This window comes from Aedes albopictus, chromosome 2 (genome assembly GCF_035046485.1).
Source record: "Aedes albopictus strain Foshan chromosome 2, AalbF5, whole genome shotgun sequence".
Classification (NCBI taxonomy): Eukaryota; Metazoa; Arthropoda; class Insecta; order Diptera; family Culicidae; genus Aedes; species Aedes albopictus.
Window position 1 is genome coordinate 439,013,983 of NC_085137.1, and position 22,232 is coordinate 439,036,214.

At 37.9% G+C, this 22,232-nt stretch overlaps 1 protein-coding gene across 3 annotated transcripts in view; it reads right to left on the reverse strand.

Annotated features, from left to right (window-relative positions):
* Positions 1-668: 668 nt before the first annotated feature.
* Positions 669-22,232, reverse strand: part of LOC115265305 (G-protein coupled receptor 52) — a 213,655-nt gene continuing 192,091 nt past the window's right edge. For all 3 annotated transcript variants that reach the window (XM_062853739.1, XM_029869814.2, XM_062853740.1), the window contains one exon: positions 669-21,096. In XM_062853739.1, coding sequence (XP_062709723.1) covers positions 20,520-21,096 — 577 coding nt within the window. In that variant the 3' untranslated portion in view covers positions 669-20,519. The remainder of the gene's footprint in view (positions 21,097-22,232) is intronic.

Consider the following 22,232-nt stretch of genomic DNA (forward strand, 5'->3'; position numbering starts at 1 on the left):
TGAAATATAAAATAATATTAACATCGTACGTCAAATAAGCTACATATTAGTGATATTTACGCTCGCCACAGTTACATATTTTTAAAATATTATTTATATCGTACGACACATTTACCTGAATCCTGCTGAAAAAAATATTAATATGCAGTACATTGAAACACAAATACTACAAAACACAAGGAAAAGAGCATCAAACTTTGATCTTGGCATATTTAAAAATACGGTAAATATCAAGATCAAAATTTGATTTGGTAGATCTTACATCGCAACGCACCATTGTAAGGTGATCTACCCACGTTACGGGGTATATTATTCAAAACGGCGGAATATGTTGAAAAGTAGCATCTTCCACCTTACCCTACGGTTTGCCGTGGGCACGCTATTGGAATCATCACTTCCTTCCCCTTCCCCTCATTGACCAGCAACCTGACGTTGTAGGCGCAATTCTCATCTAAAAATAGAAGATCACAAACACTCAAACAAAACAAAAAACTCCCAAACACTGAAGACACTTGTTAGTCCCAATCAATTCAATGGTTTCTTGTGTGAATGTGACTGACTTGGCGATACTGGGCTGGTACTGATTTCCAGCATTCCACGGCTGATCATTCAATTAAGCTTTATTGTATAATTAAAGGCAGGAAACGATCGTTGCAAATGAAACACCGTTTTATAATAATTTACTTTATTTCATCATAAATAAAACATTACCTTTCTTTATTGATTTTCTGTTTTCTTTTTTGTCTTGTTTTTGCTTTGCTTTTCTGTACGTTATTTGCAGCTTTGTGTTTCAATAATTATTTGCCATTTGCTTTTCATACGCTCTTTCTTTCTCTCTAGTACACAACATTTGGGTTTGTATAACACACGTCTAGTTTGTCGTACAGCTTTCTACGTACCAGTGACTATTTTTTCTCTCGGTTATCTTCCTCCGTCCTATCACTAACGACCGTTTTCCATCTTATTCCATTTGTTTCGTACCTGGTATTGAGTAATTGAAAATTCGGAAGCTACTACAAATTGTGAACGGGCTTCACCTTATGCATCGATCTGCTTCCTAGTTTAAACCATCTAATGTCCATCTTCGGCGCGTGTACTTCTTACAATGTTTTATAATAAACATACGATATTCTCTTGTAATAACCATTCTATTCTACCTGTTTTGTTTCATTGTTGCTGTTTTTTTATTTCAAATACACAAGTAAGGTATCATTTTATTAACTAACCGGGTTGCACAGTGTAATGAGTGTGGGTGTACGATATTCGACTTTCAATTTAATAACGTTTCAATAGTTGAATCAATAATAATAATCACGCGAAACGAGAAATCATTCCTACTACGCGTATTGACAGAACGAAGAAACAATCGAGTTGGCGTTGACGACTTTGTTTTTGTTCTGCTTCGTTTTGCTAACGAAAAAACAACTGTCAAACAGCGCGTCGTCTGTTGACACATTGGCGCAAAATGCTAGTTTTGCGAGGGGCTTGTGTTTTAACGTAGCTTTAATTTCTGTTTTTGTTTTACTAATTACTTTTTACAGCCACACAACCTGGTCTGCACAGCCTACTACGAATACAAAATGTTGCTTTGTTTGTTTACAATTTAAGTGGTTGTTGACAATCTTCTTCCGGGGTCTGCTTGTACATAACCAAGGGGAAACTGAACCTGCTATTCAGAGAGCGTTGGAGATAATAATATAACGTATATGGGTGTTGCAAAATGTTGTCACAACTTTGTTTGTTTACTGTATTGGTTTTTCAAATCTTGTTTCAAAGTGTGTGAGTGTGTGTGTCGTACACATCGACTACGCTTTTGTTTGTTTTCCCTTCATCAATCTGTCACATCTTGACACTATAGTTCAGCGCTGTACCTTCTCTAAAAGTTTGTTTGCGTTATCATTGTTCGACTGATTATAGATTTTGTTTTAAAAGTTTTGAATCTGTCTTAATACACAACTATTTAGTGAGAAGAGACTCCAAAATGTCTATTCTACAGAAGCAAATTGTTCCTGGCCTTGCTTTGGTGGAATTTTTGCGCAGCGATGTCACTACTACAAGCGTAGCGTGCGTTACTTTGCTTTTATTCGTAAAATTTAATAATTACCCTGCTCCTTTTCACAATTTGCTTTTCTTTTACTAGTTTAAGTATTCCGAAAACACCGAATAGATTCTTTTGACTGAATCTGAATCTAAGATATTCTTTCTTACAGTTAAATAGATCAATTCTTTTAAATATTGATTTCGTTAAGATTCTTCATCATTTTTCTAGTTTTTCGCTCCTCAAGTGTGTATGTGTGAGTGTGGGTCTACAAATACGAGGACTATGTTTTCTAATTGAAATCAATCCTGAAACACTGTTCTATTTCTTTTTTGTTCTCTTAAAGAACCGAGAGCCGAGTCCTGCACTGTCGCCAAATAAGGCCCACATTCACTGGAGCCCCAAAATGAGTCCCACAAAGGCAACCAGGCTGAATGTGGGTCTTATCAGTTCCAGGAAGAGACGCTTCGGGAGTTTTTGCTCGTGAAATCATTAAGTTTTGGGAATCGGAGCCAGGGAAATTTACGGAGGGGTGTTTGTTTCTAGGTGATTCTAATTGGTTGTTTTGCTACTCTTGGGGAGTTAAGATTTTCATACTTTTGTCCGATGTAGGCCTTATGGAAACGTATGTGCCAAACGTATGACATTCAATGATGGTAAACTAAAAGGCCCTCGGAGGGGTTGTTTTGATCAATGAAGGGAATAGCGATGGTGAATTACCTCTAGCAGTTGTGGTAGAATGTCGGAGACATCATGAGGACTCAATTAAACAAAATGGAAATGATTGCTTCAAAATATATAGTGTCGTATTTTAATTTGCGTACTATATAAAATGTAAGTGTTTTATGTGAATTTATTTTTTGTTGTTGTTTGTTGAAACAAAAATAATGCAATTCTATTTGTGAAGGATTCATACATTGTTTCCTGAATTCGATGATAATATTGACTTGGATAATTTGTGAATATTCAGTCCTTACCACAATTTCCGAAAGCTTAAAAAAAATAATTCGATTGTTTTTTTTTTCAATTGTGCGAGGAGAAATTCGGTTCCGGTCATTTGGCCGAATGCCATTTGGCCGAACGCCATTTGGCCGAAAGGGTAATTTGGCCGAACGCCGTTTGGCCGAATGTCGTTTGGCCGAAAAATTCATGATGAATTTAAGTGATCATGCGCCACTGTTTCCTATATCAGTATAACTCGAAAGAATAGCTTAGGATTCAAACAAGGAAAAATCTCCGACAAAAATATTCTCAGTTTCAACGCCAACCAATCCCTTGATGGTAAAACTGGAAAGAATATCCTATGACTGAAGGAAGGAAACATTTCTGATGATCATATTGGCAGCTAGAATGTTATTCAGAGTTTACCCACGCCTCCAAATCCTTTGGATAAAAAATCGGCCAACGGCGTTCGGCCAAACGACATTCGGCCAAACGACATTCGGCCAAACGACATTCGGCCAAACGGCATTCGGCCAAATGGCCGGGCATCCATTCCATTTATTTAAAACAATAGATAAATAACAGAAGAATAGTGTTAAAAATTCTCACATTTCACCTATTCGATTTTTTTTTTCTATAAAAGAAGAATAGGGTAGCGAACCACTTGAGCAGTGGCCAATATTTTGGGCACTCTTCGCTATAACTCAGTCAATTACAAACCAATTGACTTGAAATTTTGTACACGACTAGATACTGAGCGTATCTCATCGCGTTCCAAAAATTGTGTCAATTGGTTCAAAATTGACTGAGTTATACCAGAAAAGTGCCCAAAATAGGACCCCTGCCGAGAAGGTCCCACTTCCCTATTTGTTAGGTTGTTATACGCCTTTCAATGTGAGGCATGTTGTTTTCATTCATTAGTATAATGCTTGCTTTATAATTGAGTAAATATGAGAACTTCCACCGCTAAGAACGAACTTGTCCATTTGAAGAGATCATGTGAAAAGCACGCTTCAATCCTAATTGAATTGATAACAAATTTTGTATATGGTAGCAACATATTATAATTATCACGAGCCTCTATAGCTTCATATTTCTAGCGGCTCAGGAAACTTCAGCGACCGAGCTAACACAAAGTCTTATATGATGTTGAATAGGATGCTAAAGTGGAGGCCATATACGTACATGCTTCCATGTAACCGTGTGTGTGTATCGCCTCCACTTTTACATCCTATTCAACATCATATGCGATCGTGTGTTGACTCCCAGACAACCAGTAATCGTATAGGATGTTGCAAAAGATGATAAAGTGGAGGCCATATGCGTACATGCCTCCATTTAGGCGCATGTAAAATGTACGCATATCGCCTCCACTTTAACATCTTATGCATCATTTTATACGATCACTGGTTGACTGGCGATGATTTGCATTCCACAGTTGCTCACAAATGATAGAAAAAAATATTTATTAATTTTCTGTTGCGAAGTAGAACGCACGGTCGGCGCTATCGGTGTTACACTTTTATTTCCTTATTTGCCATCTGCGAACTACTGGAGTTGTTATGAAGTGAGTGTTCCCATCCCTGGCCAACATACAAGGCCTCCCGCTGGGATTCATCTGCGAAAATATCTCTCCTGAAAAAAACCTCTTCTCAGTGTTCTTAATGGGATCCATTCCATGCAATGATAAAGACTTCGTTTCTAAAATTATGGAGATGACGCAAAACAGAGGAGTAGGTTTCTAAGAATTCCTCCAGGAATTTAACTCGGGCCTTTTACTTCAGAGCTCTTTCAAGGATTTCTTCCGGAAGTATTTGTTCTGGAATTCTCCAAGACTTTTTTCTCTGCAAATTCATTGGGAGTTTCTCCTACTATTCTTTCTTTGATTTATCCCGGGATTCCTATATTCATTCCTCCCTAGATTGCTTTAAAAGTTATTGCCTAAAATTTATCATTGACTCCGGGATTTCGTCATTTATTTTACCGAGTTTCTTTTAGAAATTTGTCTCAAAATTCATAGAGGGATTCCTTCCAAGATTCTTCCAAGTTTTTTATCCCGGGATTCCTTCCAACTGTTCGATATTGATTCCCATTGCCCATGGATAACCTAAGGGATTTCTCTCGGGACTGCTTTCGTCATTCTTGCAGGTAGGAACTGAGAATCATTTACCAGGTATTCATTTACTGATTTCTACTGGAATTAATTGAATTCTTAGGTGATTCCTTTGGGGACTTCTACCGATTTTTAAGATTTCTTTTAATTTTCTGTCAAATTTGCAATTTTACGAGTGAATTGACATAACGCAGCTCGACTCGCACATCGAGGTGAATGCGAACAATGGATTTCTCCCAAAATACTTCGATATTTTTCCCGATTTTTTTTTCGGCGATTCTCCCCGGGTTTCTTTCCGGATTCATTCATTGATTCTTTTCGGGGTTTCTTTACGAATTTCTTCTTAATTCCTCTACGGATTTCCCTAGGATTTTGTCAAAAAGCGCTTCAGGATTTTTTTTCAGAAATTACATCACACAGCGTAACAAAAAATAACCTTTTGTCTGTCTCAAGAGCAAACTTATGTGTCTCCGAAGGATTTTGGGCCGCTGAATCCGAATCCGGGCTCAGATTTGCTCTAACACGTCACAATTTTGAGCTATACCTCAATTTATAGAGCAAAATATGCGATTTTGGGCTTTTTTGACTGCAAGCCATTAAGCAAGAAAATATTTTTTTTAAGCAATCAAAAGGTTAATTGGTCAATTAACATCTAAATTAACGACTCATGCAAAATATTTCGTTTTACCAAATCGAATTTGATAGTTTTAAGCGATTTATGTTAGGTACGATATTTCCCATACAAGTCACCCTCCAGAAGTTGCATGCAAGTTTCCATACTAACATAAAATGCTTAAATCTATCAAATTTGATTAGGTAATACGAAATATTTTGCATGAGTCGTTAATTTAGATGTTAATTGACCAATTAACCTCTTGATTACTTAAAAAAAATATTGCCTTGCTTAAAGGCTTGCAGTCAAAAAAGCCCAAAATCGCATATTTTGCCCCATAAATTGAGGTATAGCTCAAAATTGTGACGTGTTAGAGCAAATCTGAGCCCGGATTCGGATTCAGCGGCCCAAAATCCTTCGGAGACACATAAGTTTGCTCTTGAGACAAAAAAATGTTGCGCTGTGTTATCCATTCCTTCAAGACTCCTTCATTGATTCTTTCGGGATTCTTGCCAGGATTATTCCCAGGGCTACATCAGAGATTACTCCATGATTCTTTCTGGGGTAAAGTGTCTTTAATAAACTAATAATAATAATAATAACTAATCTTCGACTCCTCCCTGAATTCCTTCCTAGATTTCTCTTGGAGAATCTTTTCTGGATTCTTTCAGGGATTTCTCCTGGATCCAGGGTTTTAGTCACCGTCCATACAAATTGTTGATGTTTTTCGGTGATTGATACACAGAGTAATAGAGCCACACTGGTGGCAAGTGTACCGATTTATACAAATCTGATGATATATATATCAATCATCAATCATCGAAAAAACATCAACAATCAGTAAATATATCTTGTAAAGATCCTTTGAGGGATTAGTAATCCCAGATTACTCCAGCATTAATCCAGGGATTACTCCTGGGATTCCTGTTTAATTCTTGAATTAAGCTACAAGAGGCAGGAAATTGCCGAAAATTGATTTAAAGAAATGCACCGTCAATTTTAACAACCGGCTATTGAACCCAGACACTCTCAGCATGGTCTTACGGAATAAATCACTTTGAGTTTTATCAAAGAAGAATGACCGGGTAAAAGAAACGTAAGAGACATTTTGGATAGCCGTTATGTAAACCTATAGTACCTTTTCAATTATTGTTTGTCTGTACCCCATTTGGCATAATTGGATTCAGAAAAGCGCCATTTGACAGGCCATTTGGCATAACTTTTTCGTGATGGCTTCATAGTCTAGGCAAAAATAAAACACTCTTACTTTATTTCATCCAACGTTTCGGCCAGTGTGGGACCTTCTTTAGAGACTCAATAGTTACAGTGTTCTTGTCCAGTGTGGTTCAGTAGAACATGTAACTGTCGTTTCGTTTGAGTTTTCCTGCAGAATCGCAGCCAAATTTGATACCCTATCGGGGGAAACCCCTTTCCAAAATTATCAGTATACAGAATTTTGAACCTACTTCGAGAACGAACACCGTTCAATGGTGCAACAATTAAGCCCCTGAAGGTCCCAAACAAACCAAACGTTGGACGAAGAAGAGACTGTTTAATTTTTGTCGAGACTAAGAAGCCACCACAAAACAGTTTCAGAAAACAGTTGAACTCATGAATAACGATTTGGCATAACGGCCGTTTGGTTTAATAGCCATTTGGAGTAACAATCATTACGCACATTCTTATCAAGAATACTGTTCTTTGTATTATGGAAAACGGCATTAGGCCAAATGGGGTAGAGCCTTATTTCGAGTAGTTATCATCTCTTTCACTTCAGCTCATTCACTCATTTATATGTACGGATCAGCATGCAAGATAGCATGCTGAAATGTAGCTTGAGAAAATTATCAGATGTAGAGAACCCACACATTTTTTTTAAACTTTTTTGGAAAAAAAAATATTGATTTCCAATTCTTTTGTGAAATCATGTTCATTTTATTTGACAATTATTCTCGAAAACATTCCAAGAAATGATGTTTTAACATGGTTTTTGTTGATTTTTTGGAATCTTTAACCTTCCTAAGAAGTTAGGTTTTTCGCACCACGATGGTGTAGTGTACATTCAGGGTTAAGATATTTACTAAAATCTTTGGGGCAACTTATTTTGAATTCCCAGGGCAATATCCTGGTAGAAATCATGAAGAACTTCCGAATGGATTCCCATCAATAGATTCTTATGAAACATCTGGGGTTATTCTTCTAACAATTGTGCAAGAAAGGTTTTGCCATTGAAGTTATTTCTGTTTAGCGAATTCCAGGACGATCTGAGGATTTTGTGGCAATTCCTACCAGCATTTTTATGGAATCTTAGCTGCACTTCTTAAAGTATATCTTAATCCACGGAATAATTCCCGGAGAAATTAAGCAACCAGCAAACATCTAGTCGAAAATATTGGTGAAAAAACTACGTAGCCGAGTGAATTTATCCATGAAAGGTATGCCTTGACGGAGTTCTCTTCTCTGCATAGTTTTTTTTTTTTTTTCATAGAATCACAAAGGGTATTTTCGGCAGGTTTGTTCTGTTCGTCATGAGGGGTTGCCTGAAACTCGGTCATATCACTCAGCTTATTTGGGAAAGATTTGTGTCAAATTTCGAGTTCAATAGATTCCAAAATACTCCCCATGACAAAGAGAACAAAACAGCCGAAAATACGTAAGTTCATTTATTCTCTGGAGAATAGAGTAATGCTTATTAGAGTCATTAGAGGACCTCTTGAAGTGATATTTCAAATGCCCTAAAAAGGAAACCGACGAAAGTTACTCTTACAACAAAAACGTGATATCAAATGGCTTTCTCAGTTTTTAAGTCGAGAATAATTGTTTTTTACTTTCCCGACGTTTCGGCCGAAGGGTTCTGGCCTTTCTCAAGCCCAAAACATTGATCAAATATCCAGTCAAAACACGCATACTGAGGAGCGGACCTGGTGTGATGATTAGATCACTTAACTATCACGCCAAAGACCTGGGATCGAATCCCACTCCCAACAAACTCGCAAAATGTGAGTTCTTCCTTCGGAAGGGAAGTGAAGCGTGAGTCCCGAGATGAAGTAGCCTAGGGCCAAAAATCTCGTTAATACAGATAAAAAACACGCATATAAGTGTTTATGAAAATTAAAGGAATGCATGGATTCATAGCCTTCGTAAGTACAGATAAGCCAGCTAACTGTGCAGTGCATCCAAACACCCTAAATGCAGTAGCTGTCTTGTTAAAGACCAGTCCAGGACCAATCGAGGAATCCTTTCACGTAGCGAAGTATCGTTAAACGACTGCGTTATCCGATTCTGCTCACTAACTTACATCAATAACTTCAAGCGAGTTTCATTGGAGGTTCAGCATGGTTTACAGTCATGAATCTCCCCAGACCGTTTTCCAGGTAGCGCCTCTCTGTTAATCTCGTTTCTCCTCATCTCATACCTAAGAAGCACCTGATTGCCTCAACATCCGTCATATCATCTTCCTTATTGGACACATAGTTTTTAACGACTTGTTCTGCCCTATAGCAATGACAACATCGTCCATGTATGTAGAGTACCATAATCACTTTAGTCGGTCCGGATTCACGAGTCTACAAGAAGAGAGTTTTATCCATGAATCCGAACTTATACTAAGACTAAACCCACTCGTGGGCCCCATACTACACACGCAACAGCACGTATATAACGTGTTTTTATTCCGTTAGCCACTCATTTTTGAACCGATCGTACGTTTCTATGGGGATAAAATAATGTTCGGTTGCCGTTGCGGTGATCCCTATTCCATCCGTACCATCCATTGGTTATTTGACTTTCGTGCATTGTGATATTTTGTTTGTTTCTGTAGTGTCATAGCAAATATTATTCTGCTATTATTTTGAAAGGAGAGGGTTTTGTTATATAATGAAATTCTTTAAAGAATTTCTTGGCTTTTCAGTCCGATTGTGAGATCAAAAACACCTTACGTTTTACTTTTTTTTTTGTTACCTTTTACTTTTTTTGTTTTTGTTTTTGATCTTACAATCGGACTGAGAAACCAATAAATTCTCCAAAGAATACACCAAGAACAGTCGTAATCAATCAACGTATATAATGAAAACTGTAAGAAAAGATTGAAAGCCGAAGAAATTGTTTCCTCGAAAAAGTTTAACAGTTTTAGTTCACCTGAAGATAGCATTTTCTTAAGAAAGTGTTATTGTATTTAGTCCCGAAATGTAAGCAAACTTTTAAAAAAATTCTAGGCATTTGTGTAAAATACAATAATAATGTAGTTGCCTCCTCTATAACTTCACGATATATTTTGAAACGCTGCTCCGAAGTTTGGTATCGAGAGTTTTGATTCGAATGCAATTCATGAACTCATTTCTGATGGTTTAGGTAAGTTTATTCCTGAGAGCTTTTTATGTGAAATTCAAGACCTTTACGAGGAAATCATGAAAACTTTTCTTTTGTTGCTTGTCATACAGTGTTTCAAAATATTTCAGAAAAGCTTCCCGGAGGAATTCTAAACTTTGATTATCTCTAGTAGTTAATTTGAAAACTTCCCAGGAATTAAGCGTTTTACACCTTCAAAACCTGGTCATGACTGCAGTATGGCGACTTATTTGATAATTAAGATAAATCACATAAAAAATATTTTTGAAATTCTTTGCAAATGGCTACAACTTTTATTTGATTACACATAACCAAATATTGGCTATCGGACGTAGAAAAAAAACCTCTTTTGAACACTTACAATAACTGACCATAGATCGATCACTGCATAAGTGTTTGATCAGTATTCTGGACTTTCTTCCATTTTCCCTACTGAGTAAATGTTTAGAGTCGCTGTTAGCGTATCTAACAATCTCATGCTCTGTTAAGTATCGTACGTATACTTTTCATTCGCGAGCAGTACCTATCAGCGACCGGTGCGATGGGCTCTACTTTACGTTGAAACGCTTGATGGAGCCCATGAGTGGGCTTAATCTTAACAGTCAGGAAACTCTATTCTGAACCAAACATGGGAAACACTCATTCAGTTATTGCGTTTTGCCTTTCTCGTACACTAAGTGTACTGGAAAGGCTATATGTTCACTCCAAAAATGACTTTTTGATAGAAGGCTCGGAGGGTCGAGTCACATATACCAATCAACTCAGCTCGACGAATTGAGGTGATGTCTGTGTGTGTGTATGTATGTGTGCGTGTGTATGTATGTGTGTGTGTATGTGTGTGTACAAAAAAAAAACTCACATCACTTTTTGGCAGTAAACCTCAACCGATTTTAATGACCAACGGTTCATTCGACGCGGAATCTGGTCCCATTGTTTCCTATTGAAAATGGTTCGAATCGGTCCAGCCGTTCCGGAGTTATGGCCATTTAGGTGTTCCGGATCGGTACCCCAGGAAGGGGCCAGATATGAAAACGATACAAACCCAACAGGGTGGCCACTCAGAGCGGAAAATAAAATTCCCGAGTTTTTCCCGGTTTTCCAAATAGGTTTTTGAAATTTTTCCCGATTCTAAAATAGAATGATTTACAGTGAAAATTAAACGTAACTTAGAAAAAATTAAGGGAATTAATATTGAATATTTTCAAATCCTTGGATTTAACATAGTATACATATGAACTTGAAAATAAGTTATGTGTTGTTTGTCCCGTATCCAACGATGGGCATTGAAATTACGACATCTTCATTAAACATTCCTTAAGTTCATAAATGATCAACTAGTACAAATTATGCAGTTGTTTAAGCAAATAAAAATAAAAAAGATAATCCTGAGGGGGTCGAAATTCTCAGTATGATTATAGGATTTACGAACTTCTTATTAGTGGATTTATTAGAAATATTCTAAAACTCTTCTGAAAAAATTCTTGGTAAGTTTGTTTGGGAAACTAATATGCAATAATCAAATGCCCAGAAAAAAAAAAATATTCTGGATGAAATTTTGGTGGAATATCTGGAAAGATTACTCGTGAAAGAATTTTGGAAACAATTTCTTGGGAAATCTTCAGTGTAGTATTTTTGATGGTCATTTTCAAGATATTTTCATAGAAAACCAGTGGCGAACTTTATGATACCGTAAATGGCTACTGCAGAAAGTCAGGCAGGTTACTTAGGCTGGAATCGTAAATTCTAGGAGAAATTTGAGAGATCAAAAAAATCTTACATTTTGTCCGATACTCGTCTAGCATTCAGTTATTTTATCAGCGATTGCAATATGAAGCTCTCAGAGATTTAATTTCTGATCACATTTTCAGATATGTCAGGAATATCTCCAGGAATTCCTGAAAGATAAGTTTTTGAGAAAGTATTTCCCCCAAAATGTAGAGGCAGATTCATTATTTGGGAATTATTTATTTCCGTAAATCATACAACTATATTGCTCCAGATGCTTTTGAATACTCACTGGAACTCCTGCGAGAATTTCAATTGGTAGTTTAACTAGAAACTACGAATACTCAAAATTCTCGAGAATTTTGAACTAGAGTTTTCAGGAACTTCTGCTAAAGCTTCGCCAAAAAGGGATTTTCCCAATACCTTACTCCAGTTTTCTCCGAACATTGTTATTCACAAGATCAATAAATGAGTACATCCAAGAACTTATGAAAAACAACAGAAATCTTTCAAACAAAATAGCAGCAAACGACGTCAACCCTCAATGGTGACTCGTCGTCCTGAACAAATGCGAAACTAAACAGGGGTATACCACAATAGATCAAAGTAATGGTCGCAGTGGTTCAAATCCCAACAAAAAAAAAAAAAAAAAAAAAATATTAGAAATACTTTTATGAGCTACAATAGGCGTGCTTTGACAAATTCCATCAGATACTAAAAATCCCTTCAAATATTATTTTAATTGTTTTTCACGAACTATTTTTAAATGGTAAAAATGTTTTCACCAGAATTAATCATCCACAGTTTCATAATTTTTAATTTTAATTTATTCTTGGGGCAATTCATTCATTGATTCAAAACTTTAACAGCATCCTATCCAAATTTCTCAGACTATTCGCTCAAAGGACAAAGGCTATATCAAATATTCTCCTAGAGATTGTACAGGGATATTTTTTTATAAAGAAGTTATAATTTTTGTTATGTTTTATAAAACTTTTATTGGACGCTTGATGTTTTCAGAAACATGTACATCCTGAAATGCATAATATGAATCTATAAATATTTAAATGTGTCTCAACCAGTCTTTCCACCAGAATGTTCTTTAGAATATCTTTAAAATTGTTCAAATTGTGATGTTAGGTAACATCACTATGATTAACTTCAATTGTCATGACTCGGCGACAAGATATTAATTTCCAAGAATCGTTTTTACGCCAGTTCACCCACTATGTTATTAAGTTCAACAGTTGTTGACTGCATTTCCCACAGATTCTCGTACTTATGCTTCTAAAGACTGTACAAATTTTTGAATTTTGGAAATTCCCGGTGACTAGCAACAATTCCCGAGGTTTTCCCGACTTTTTCCCGGTGGTTTCGAATTCCCGAGCTTTTCCCGGTTTTCCCGAAATTCCCGACTGGGTGGCCACCCTGACCCAATCATGCGACACATCAAACCGCGGCACTTTTGAAAACATGATGAACGGTAAACAGGAAAATAGTCTCGGACCATATCTGAACCGGTAGTGTTCCGAAACCGGTTCCGGGTGACCCGCCGGAAGTGGCCAAATATGAAAGTGAACCAAACCCATACATGCGACACATCAAACAGCGGATTTTTCGATAACCTGATAAACAGTAGGCAGGAAAACATTCTCAGACCATATTTGAACCGGTAGTATTCTGGAACCGGTTCTGGGTGTTCCGCCGGAAGTGGTCAAATATGAAAGTGAACCAAACCCATACATGCGACACATCAAACAGCGGATTTTTCGATAACCTGATAAACAGTAGGCAGGAAAACATTCTCAGACCATATAGGAACTGGTAGTGTTGCAGAACCGGTTCCAGATGTCACGCCTGAAGTAGCCAAGTACAAAAGTTAATCAAAACCTTACATGCGACGCATCAAATCGCAAGCTCTTCAGGCAACCTGATAAACGGTTAATAAAAGAAAATAGTTTCAGATCATATTTGGAACAACCGATAGAGTTCCGGAACCGGTTCCGGGTGTCCCGCTGGAAGTAGTCAAATGTAGTAGAGATCAAAACCCATACCTGCGGCACATTAAACAGCGACTTTTTGAATAACGTGATAAACGATTAGCCAGACAATAGATTCAGACCACAACGAAGATCTTTATAAAGTGTTCCGGGACCGATCTAGGGTGTCCAGCCGGAAGCATGCGACACATCAAACCGCGGTCTTTTGTAAAATATGAGGAACGATTAGCAAGAAAATAGGCTCAGACCACATTAGAGGCTACCGATAGTGATGCAAAACCAGCATTGGGTGCTTCCTAGGGTGCTTCGCAGGAACTACAAAAATGAACAAAGTCAATGCAAGCGATAAATATGTGTAAGAGAACAAAATCTTGACTGAACTAAGGCCACATACATACAGACGTCTCACTCTACTCACTCTCCATGGGAGAGTGAGTAGCAGTGCTGCAAATTTTCGACAGGCCTTTATGATAGCGATATTTTGCTTTTTTCATTTTCTTCGTTTTGTTTTTCCTGTCAATGTTGCTTTCCGATCAGCAACACGGGAGCGAAATGAAATAGGTACTCACACTCACATGCAGCGTGCTGAAAGCGAGAGCTGACCGGGCTAAATTTTCATTCAATTTTCTGTATTTGAGTGTTTTCACCCTGACACTGATATTTTGCAGGACTGCTCTCCATTGTCCTTGTTTTCAACGATTGAATCAAATATTAATCGTTTTTGCTCGTTTGACGTCCCAGTTAACCACATATCGTATAACAATGTGTACGCAAAATCGTATCTTTATTTGTTTTATGTCAGGATCGCACAATATGCGAAATCATGCTGTACGAGCGATAAAACAACTTGGATATTAATCGCTGATGCGATTCAATAATGACTTTCTGGATTGTAAACAAACCAAATCGTGGAAGACGATAATCGAATGGCAATTAAATTTGACACTCATAAAATCAGGGGGAACATTATTTTTCATGTTCAGATGATAAAAACACAATAAAAACTTACATCCACAGCACGCATTCGAAGCCGCCTGACTCTGATCGATTTCCATTTTCCGAAAAACCAGTGTTGCTGCTGCAAAGACACCTTTCGTATTCGTATCCTTTCCGTCCGGAAACGATTTCAGGTGTTCTCACCGAATCAAATTCCTTCTCACCACAATGCGGTTCAATTAAACTGTTGTGGATTCCGGTAGCCAAGTTTCTGAACCGGCTGGGGTAATTCCAAAACTGCTTCGAACTCAAAATATTCCCACCACACATAATCACTGGGCATCACAAGAAATCTCACTGTAAACCTTAAAAATGCAAGTGTTTCTTCGGCAACGGCCTCCGACGAATCCACCCGGTGGGATCGCTCTTGATGTGATCTAGGTGCGATGGCCTTGGTCGGAATCCAATGATGGATGCGCGTGTGTCAATTTTACGGATAAAATACTGTGCAATCGGAACTATTTCGCGACGTGACGTGAATTTCGCACCGAACGCGTTTGCTAGCGTGTTTGTTTATTGTAAAAGCGAGAACGACGGCCAAGAGGAATTCTCATCAACTGACAGATCACATATCGTGTTGAATAAGGTTCGAAAATGATCGCAAATACTTGTAAAATTTGGTACTCCAATTTTGTTTGGGTCATAAACATATTTTGGAATAACATTGGCAAAAATTCGAATCATTTCCAAGAGTGAGTGGTTGGCACAGTGGTATAGTGTCGGAATATGGATCTCGAGGTCTCGTGTTCGAGACTTGGTTGAAACTTTTTTTTTCTTTTCGTAAATATTTTTGGACATCGTTATACCGGTCATCAAAAGTCGAAAATAGTCGTCAGGAGTGTCTATATGGCCTCCACTTTGGTACGTATATAGCAGTTTCATGCATCTTATACGAGCAAATTGGTTCTCATATGGTGATGTAAAACGCAATTTATGTAGACCAAAATGTTAACTGGGGTCTACTCACTACCAACATCAAGCCAGCAGCGGCTTGTGAAACGCAACCTGATTAGCATTTGGCGATTATTTTTTTTGTAACGATGAATATAATAGCAATATGTTACAAATGATATGTCTTTTTTTCTGTACCAAAGGGATCTCATCAAATCACTGAGGTGTAAAAATATAGAGTAGGATAGGTCAACGTTATATGAGAAAATGAAAATTATCGCATCAAAGCTTTTTCAATCCTCTTTTGCGTCTAAAACTACTGGGATTTTTTTATGGGATTTAGATGGGCAATTTCACTTGCTTGCATTTTTTGTCAAATTTTACATGAATTTTGAAACCTATGATAATAAAATATAGCCTAAAGTGTGAAGAAAAAACTATGTCGAAGACCGTAAAGTCATCTGTGATTGTAAAAGACGTTATATCCGAGCTTGTAATAATCGTCTTGATGTTGATCGGTCTTCTGTGATAGTGAAGGTGCTCAAGCAGTCAACTGAAAACTCTGATATTTTTCAGCTCTGTCTTACGTTTAACGTTACGTCGGAATATGTTCAATTATTAAGTTTCCCAATTTTATTAAAATTATTGCTTTTCTAAATAAGGTATTCTCAGGATTCAGGAACAGTTCGCATTACGTCGACGGAAATAGCATGCTTCGGAATGATGGCCCATGCACAGAAACTAGCTAAACAAAGCAATATTCGAAGATTCCAAAAACAGGGACCGAATTCTAGACCGCCCGATAGGTAGGAGATTGTCCGCATCACGACGGTTTCAAACCGAACGGACTCAATAAATACTAAAACTTCCGTGTGATATTTTAAAGTTAATCAAGGCCATCTTGACTAGGAAACCTTGACCGATTGAACCCTTGAAAAGTCCCCATACGGACTGAAACGTCGGAAAAAATCATAAACTAGTGTTTCCGATTCCCCCAAAAGGCTGAAGCCAACATTGTGAAGCAAAATTATCCCAGTCGTATACGACTATATATCCCAACCAAGGAAAGATCATGAGTACATGTTCGACGAGAAAGGCACTATCACCACTAGGTGGATTAATCTGGGTTTTTTTTTGTTCAATCTGAAGCGAGTACGGTGGCGTGACGCACTATGCTCTCACTCAATATTAGGAAGTTGACATTCTTTTGCCACTGTGCATTGCTAGCGTTCGGGATAGCGAGTGAAATACTTGTATTGGAACGATATCTGAATAGGATAAGCGTTCCAATTATGGCTATAGTACCAATTAGGGCCCATATAGCCGAGGCGGTAAATGCACGGGTATTCAGCATGACCATGCTGAGGGTGATGGGTTCGATTCCCGGTCGATCCAGGATCTTTTCGTAAAGGAAATTTCCTTGACTTCCTTGGGCATAGAGTATCTTCGTGCCTGCCACACGAGATACACATGCAAAATGGTCATTGGCAGAGGAAGCTCTCAGTCAATAACTGTGGAAGTGCTCATAGAACACTAAGCTGAGAAGCAGGCTTTGTCCCAATGAGGACGTTACGCCAAGAAGAGAGAGAGAGAGAGAGTTCCAATTATTCGCCATAGTCAATTTTCACCCTTGACCGATGTAAATTAACAAGAAAAAAATTGTGAACACCAAATCTCGTTCACAAAAGACGGATGCATTCATTTTAACTCCACATTTTGCTCAAATTATGGTAGAAATAAATCATTTTCCTTAAAATCTCGGCTTCATTGCACTCTTTTTCGCCATAGTGCACCAGTTATGGCTAATCCCATAACGAATGCATGCAAATAGTGAAAAAAGGAAACGAAGTTAACAAATGTCTACTAAAAGTAGTTTAAATAAATATAGTTTAGTTCACCACTGGACTATCGCACTAGTTTTCACGAGTGCGAAAACGCAAATAAAAGTGCGGGATTGCATCCAATCAACTTGGTGTCTTCAGAGCACTTATTTAGCATACATCAAAGAAATAGTGCGCCGAAGACATCAATTTGATTTGATGCAATCGCGCAGTTTTATTTACGTTTTCGCACTTACAAAGACTCAGTTCGCAGTCCAGTGGTGAACTAAATGCGGTATACTAAAAGTAGTGGCTCCGTTTCTATATTTTTCCTGTAAAGTATGGAAACTAAGCTATCTTTTAACATATCGATGACATTCATTGGTCTTCTCGTTATTTTTGTACAAAAAGTATTCCTAAGGTAGTGCCATAATTGTTACAGGCACCCTATTGTGGAACATGAGAGCGTATTTTGGCTCTGGAATTGGTTATTTGTTGTTCTCTTTGAAATACATTATTATCACTGATATTGGGAAACTTTGTATATATCCTTCACAATGAGAAATAATTTTATGAGAATTGAGATGAACATATAACGAAGCCATCCAGGCCATTCCTATTTTTTTCCTCGTGAATTGAAAAGGCTAAAACTTCAAAAGTTTGTATCTCAAGGGTAAGTGATACCCCAAGGGGCCGGAGATTTTCATAAATTGCAAGAAGTAGAAAAACGTCATTTTTTCCAACGAAAAAATACCCGTTTTAAATCAAATCAATGAAAGCGGGATCAGAATTGCGAGTTACTAAAAAAAACTACCGAAAATGAGCATTTTGACTATTTTTTCAGATCTCAAAGAGAATCAACCCTATTTTGCCAAATAACATGAAAACAAATGTCAAAATTCTGATCGATGGATCGAATTTATCGATTTTTAAGAGTCAGGCATTTCTTTTAACAAAAAGTAGCAGTTTTGAGATACGGAATTTTAACATAATTGTGTTTTAGCTAAAACAATCATTTCAAGATACTGAAATTTTTATATTCCCATTTTTTTTTTTGCAAAAATAGGGATAGCCTAAGCCATGAATTTTCACAATTACAAGTTTGTAGAATCAAGGTGATGGAGTAGTTGCCTCTACTTCATATTGGAGCTCTGAATGTTCGATTCTTGGCTTTGTTATATATTCACCATCATATTTTCGAAAATTGCTGATAATAGTTTATTGCGCTAATATTTATTTTAACCTAAATATGCTTTTGTGCTTGGAAAAATAATAACAGTAGTAGGCAAAATAAACCCTAAACAGCACTGATTTTCCTTCGCATTTCTGGCACTTGATGCCATGACAGCACAATCAAAAAAGGCATTTATTCGGTTTTCATGCCGACTACACGGACAATGTCAGTAACAGATGGGATTTTGAAAACTAGTTGTGATTAGTTTAACTGTATCTAGTGTAATCAACATCTTAAGCCAATCAAGCGCTCATCTTATAGGAGATTAGACGCTAATGTACCAATTTATCGGTAGGCCTAACCGGACAATTTGACCAACGGGTGATATGAGCACAATTTTTATATCGCATGTTATTGCATATATCCAATAAAATGTAAAAATACATCAAAATAATGATATGTTCGAAGGGAGTATGGTGCTCATCAGTTTTTCTCGTGCGATATGGAGAAAAGTCAAAAGACATTTTTTGTAAATATAAATCATTGAATTGACAACTAATGCAATTGATCTTGAATGTGATTATAGCTATCATATTTCCAAATAATTTGCTCATAAGATGTTTTCTTTTTGTTTAAGTTGATAACCTCATCTACTGAATAGTTTGTAATTATCTAGAACAAGCGGAGTAAAATGAGTGCTGTCTTGGGTCAACTTTCGCCACAAATAATATATCGTATTTCGAGCAAGGTCCTAATTATTGTTATTATTTGTAGAGAACAGCTTTGATCTATTTGTTCATTTATGTGGCGGTTATTGGATCTCAACTCAAGTATAAAAAAAAAGTTGTGTAACATCGTGCCAATAGTATTGACCTGTGAAGAATCAACTCTTATAAACTTCGTTCATTTGTGCTACGTATAACTCGGGATTCTATCATCAACGCCCATGGTAACGCATCGCGCATCATGTTTGCTCAACATAAACCGGTAACAAGTGCGCGCATACCTTTCTGCTAAAAGCGTCGTTGGTTTTTCTTTAGTGGATTTTCAGTTTCATCTGCGGTTCACTCAACTGTGGTTGTTGTTACTAAATGATCGTTTGTTTTTTTTGTTGCTTCTCGATAATCTCACTCTTTTTAAAATCTAGAAAATAGCTCTACGTTGTTGCTGAAGTTTGTCTGTTACATACAGGCTTCGATCTACTAACTGTTGCAATGCAGTTGTTTTTGCTTCATTGAATGTGTATTATCGTTTAAGCATCTGGTTTTTCTTGTATTATTATTCTGTGTCTGTTGTTTAAGCCCTGAAAGTGAGTTGTATAATAATACGATTCCGAACACGCGTTTTGTTTCTGTGTGTCTTTCGCGGTAGCGCTTGCGGCAGCACTACGCATTTGTGTCGGTCGAACACTAGACTTTTCCTTCTAATTGCTGTGATTTTGTTTTTACTTATTTGTATTAACGATATTGTTCTTCTCTTTCTGTTTGCACAGAGTTGTTTTGTCCACTAAGGAGAATGATTGTTCTGAGATTTACTACAGCGTTTAAAATGCGCCGCCTCATGATAAGATCTTTTACACGTCTAATCGCTTATCCTACGCAAGTAGCCTTAGATAGATAAGAGTTTAGTAGTACAGAATTTTGTGGGTTTCTGTTTATGTATTAAAATTACAACAATATTAATTGAAACTTCTGCCGCCCACTCGCTATAGCCTTCTAATTAGTATAATTCTATCGGATTTGTTATTCGTCTTCATCCCAGCGGAAGATGTTCGGGTACTAGAAGTGGATGAGTTTCGCTCGATTCTCCTCTAAGAGAGACGGAATGACGTATTGCAAGTATGTGGCTTCGTCGGGCTTCCTAGTCGTCCGGATCCAGCCCGATCAGTTCGGCTTGCAGTCGGCCCTTGGTTTTGCAGCAGATGGTCAGGAACAGTAACCGCACCAACAGCCGGAACTGCTGCGACATGCTGGTCATGATGATGATCTTCCAGAACGAGTTCAGAATCCCCAGCCAGACCGCGCCGAACTGGATCATCGGATGGTCGTACGATTCCTGCATCACCAGCTCGTAGATCCGCAGCCCGATGTACGGACCCCACGAGATCCAGAAAGAAAACACCAATGCAAATGACATACAGTGGCTCGGATTGGCCAGATTCTCGGCCAGTGCCGTGGCGTACTCCTTATCATGGATCGGTGCTCCCGATCGCACCTTACGCATCATCGTAAATATGTAGCCATAGTTGTAGACGATCGAGATTACACTCGGCCCCAGGACCAGGATTGCCAGCGTTGCACTATAGGCGGCCATGTTGCCCCACTCGAGCATACAGATGTGGGTATCTTTCTGGTAGCGGGCTTCGTTGTAGCCAAGCAGCGGTGGACAGCATAGCATCGCGGCCGAAATCCACGTGAACGCCATCCAGCATTGGCATCTATGGGTGTGTGAGTGTGTGCGTGTGGGGTGATTTGTTACAATTTTGAGTTTTTGTAATTGCAAATTTTGGGCATCACGTGGGGTATTCCAGTACATCGTTCGAGCGATTCACGGAGCCGTTGACAGGGGATGATCGACGATAGGATAAACGAGAGAAAACGAGAAAAAGAACGAGAGAGTTAGTTTTCTGAATAAATATCTACGGTTTGATTTTTTAAAGCATTTATGTATATGTATGATACAAAGGAGTCTGAAGTAGTCGCAGGATGAATCTTTTCATAAACATAAAAATAAACTTACCGCAGTAACGCTGTGCGCAACAAAGTTTAGTAATGGGTCGTTTAAACCGGAAATAACCATCTTCAATGCTGCCATTATTGACTCAGAAAAGAAGTCCACAATATTGACTACACTTTGGGTATATACAAAGATCAACAAGTCGGACAATCACCGAATGGCTCGTCCCTTTCCTCCTACTTTGTATCATCCTATTTACTTTCTCTCTTTCTCTTCTCTACATATACAATCATGTATATTCATAAGTTCAAAGCAATCGCTAGAACAGAAACGGGTTGAAAAAGCCGTTTCTCTTCCTAACAGTTGTTATCACAGCACAGTGTAAATCTATCATATAATGCCAAAAAGTTATGCAACCAAGCGTACAGTGTCGCTTCACTGTGATATTCACACAATCTATCACTTTACTCCTGGCATCCAAGCACCAAAATGCGTGAACCCTGTGTCAAAAAAAAAAACGTTTTCCACCAACACTCCGACAGGCCTTGTGCTTGTGAGGACTAAGCGGCCTGTTGGAAACAAGCGATTGTAATCATCATTTCCCTACCCTTCCCCAATATTGACCTGAAACCTGACGCAGCAGGTGCCATTCTCGCCTAAACATAAAAGAAGATGCCTGTTAGTCCCAAGCAGCTATCTCATTGGTTCTTTGTGTGAGTGTAGCTGATCTGGCGAAACTGTATTAGCAACTGCGGCGGTCAATAAAGCTCATAGACATGAGGTCTTGTGAAGAGCCTTATAAAAAGTCCTTATAAAAATTTGTCTGATAGTTTGAATGAACATTTTTAAAGAAGTTTTAGCAAAATGTCGTGAAAAATGCTTGGGGTAACTCCAGCG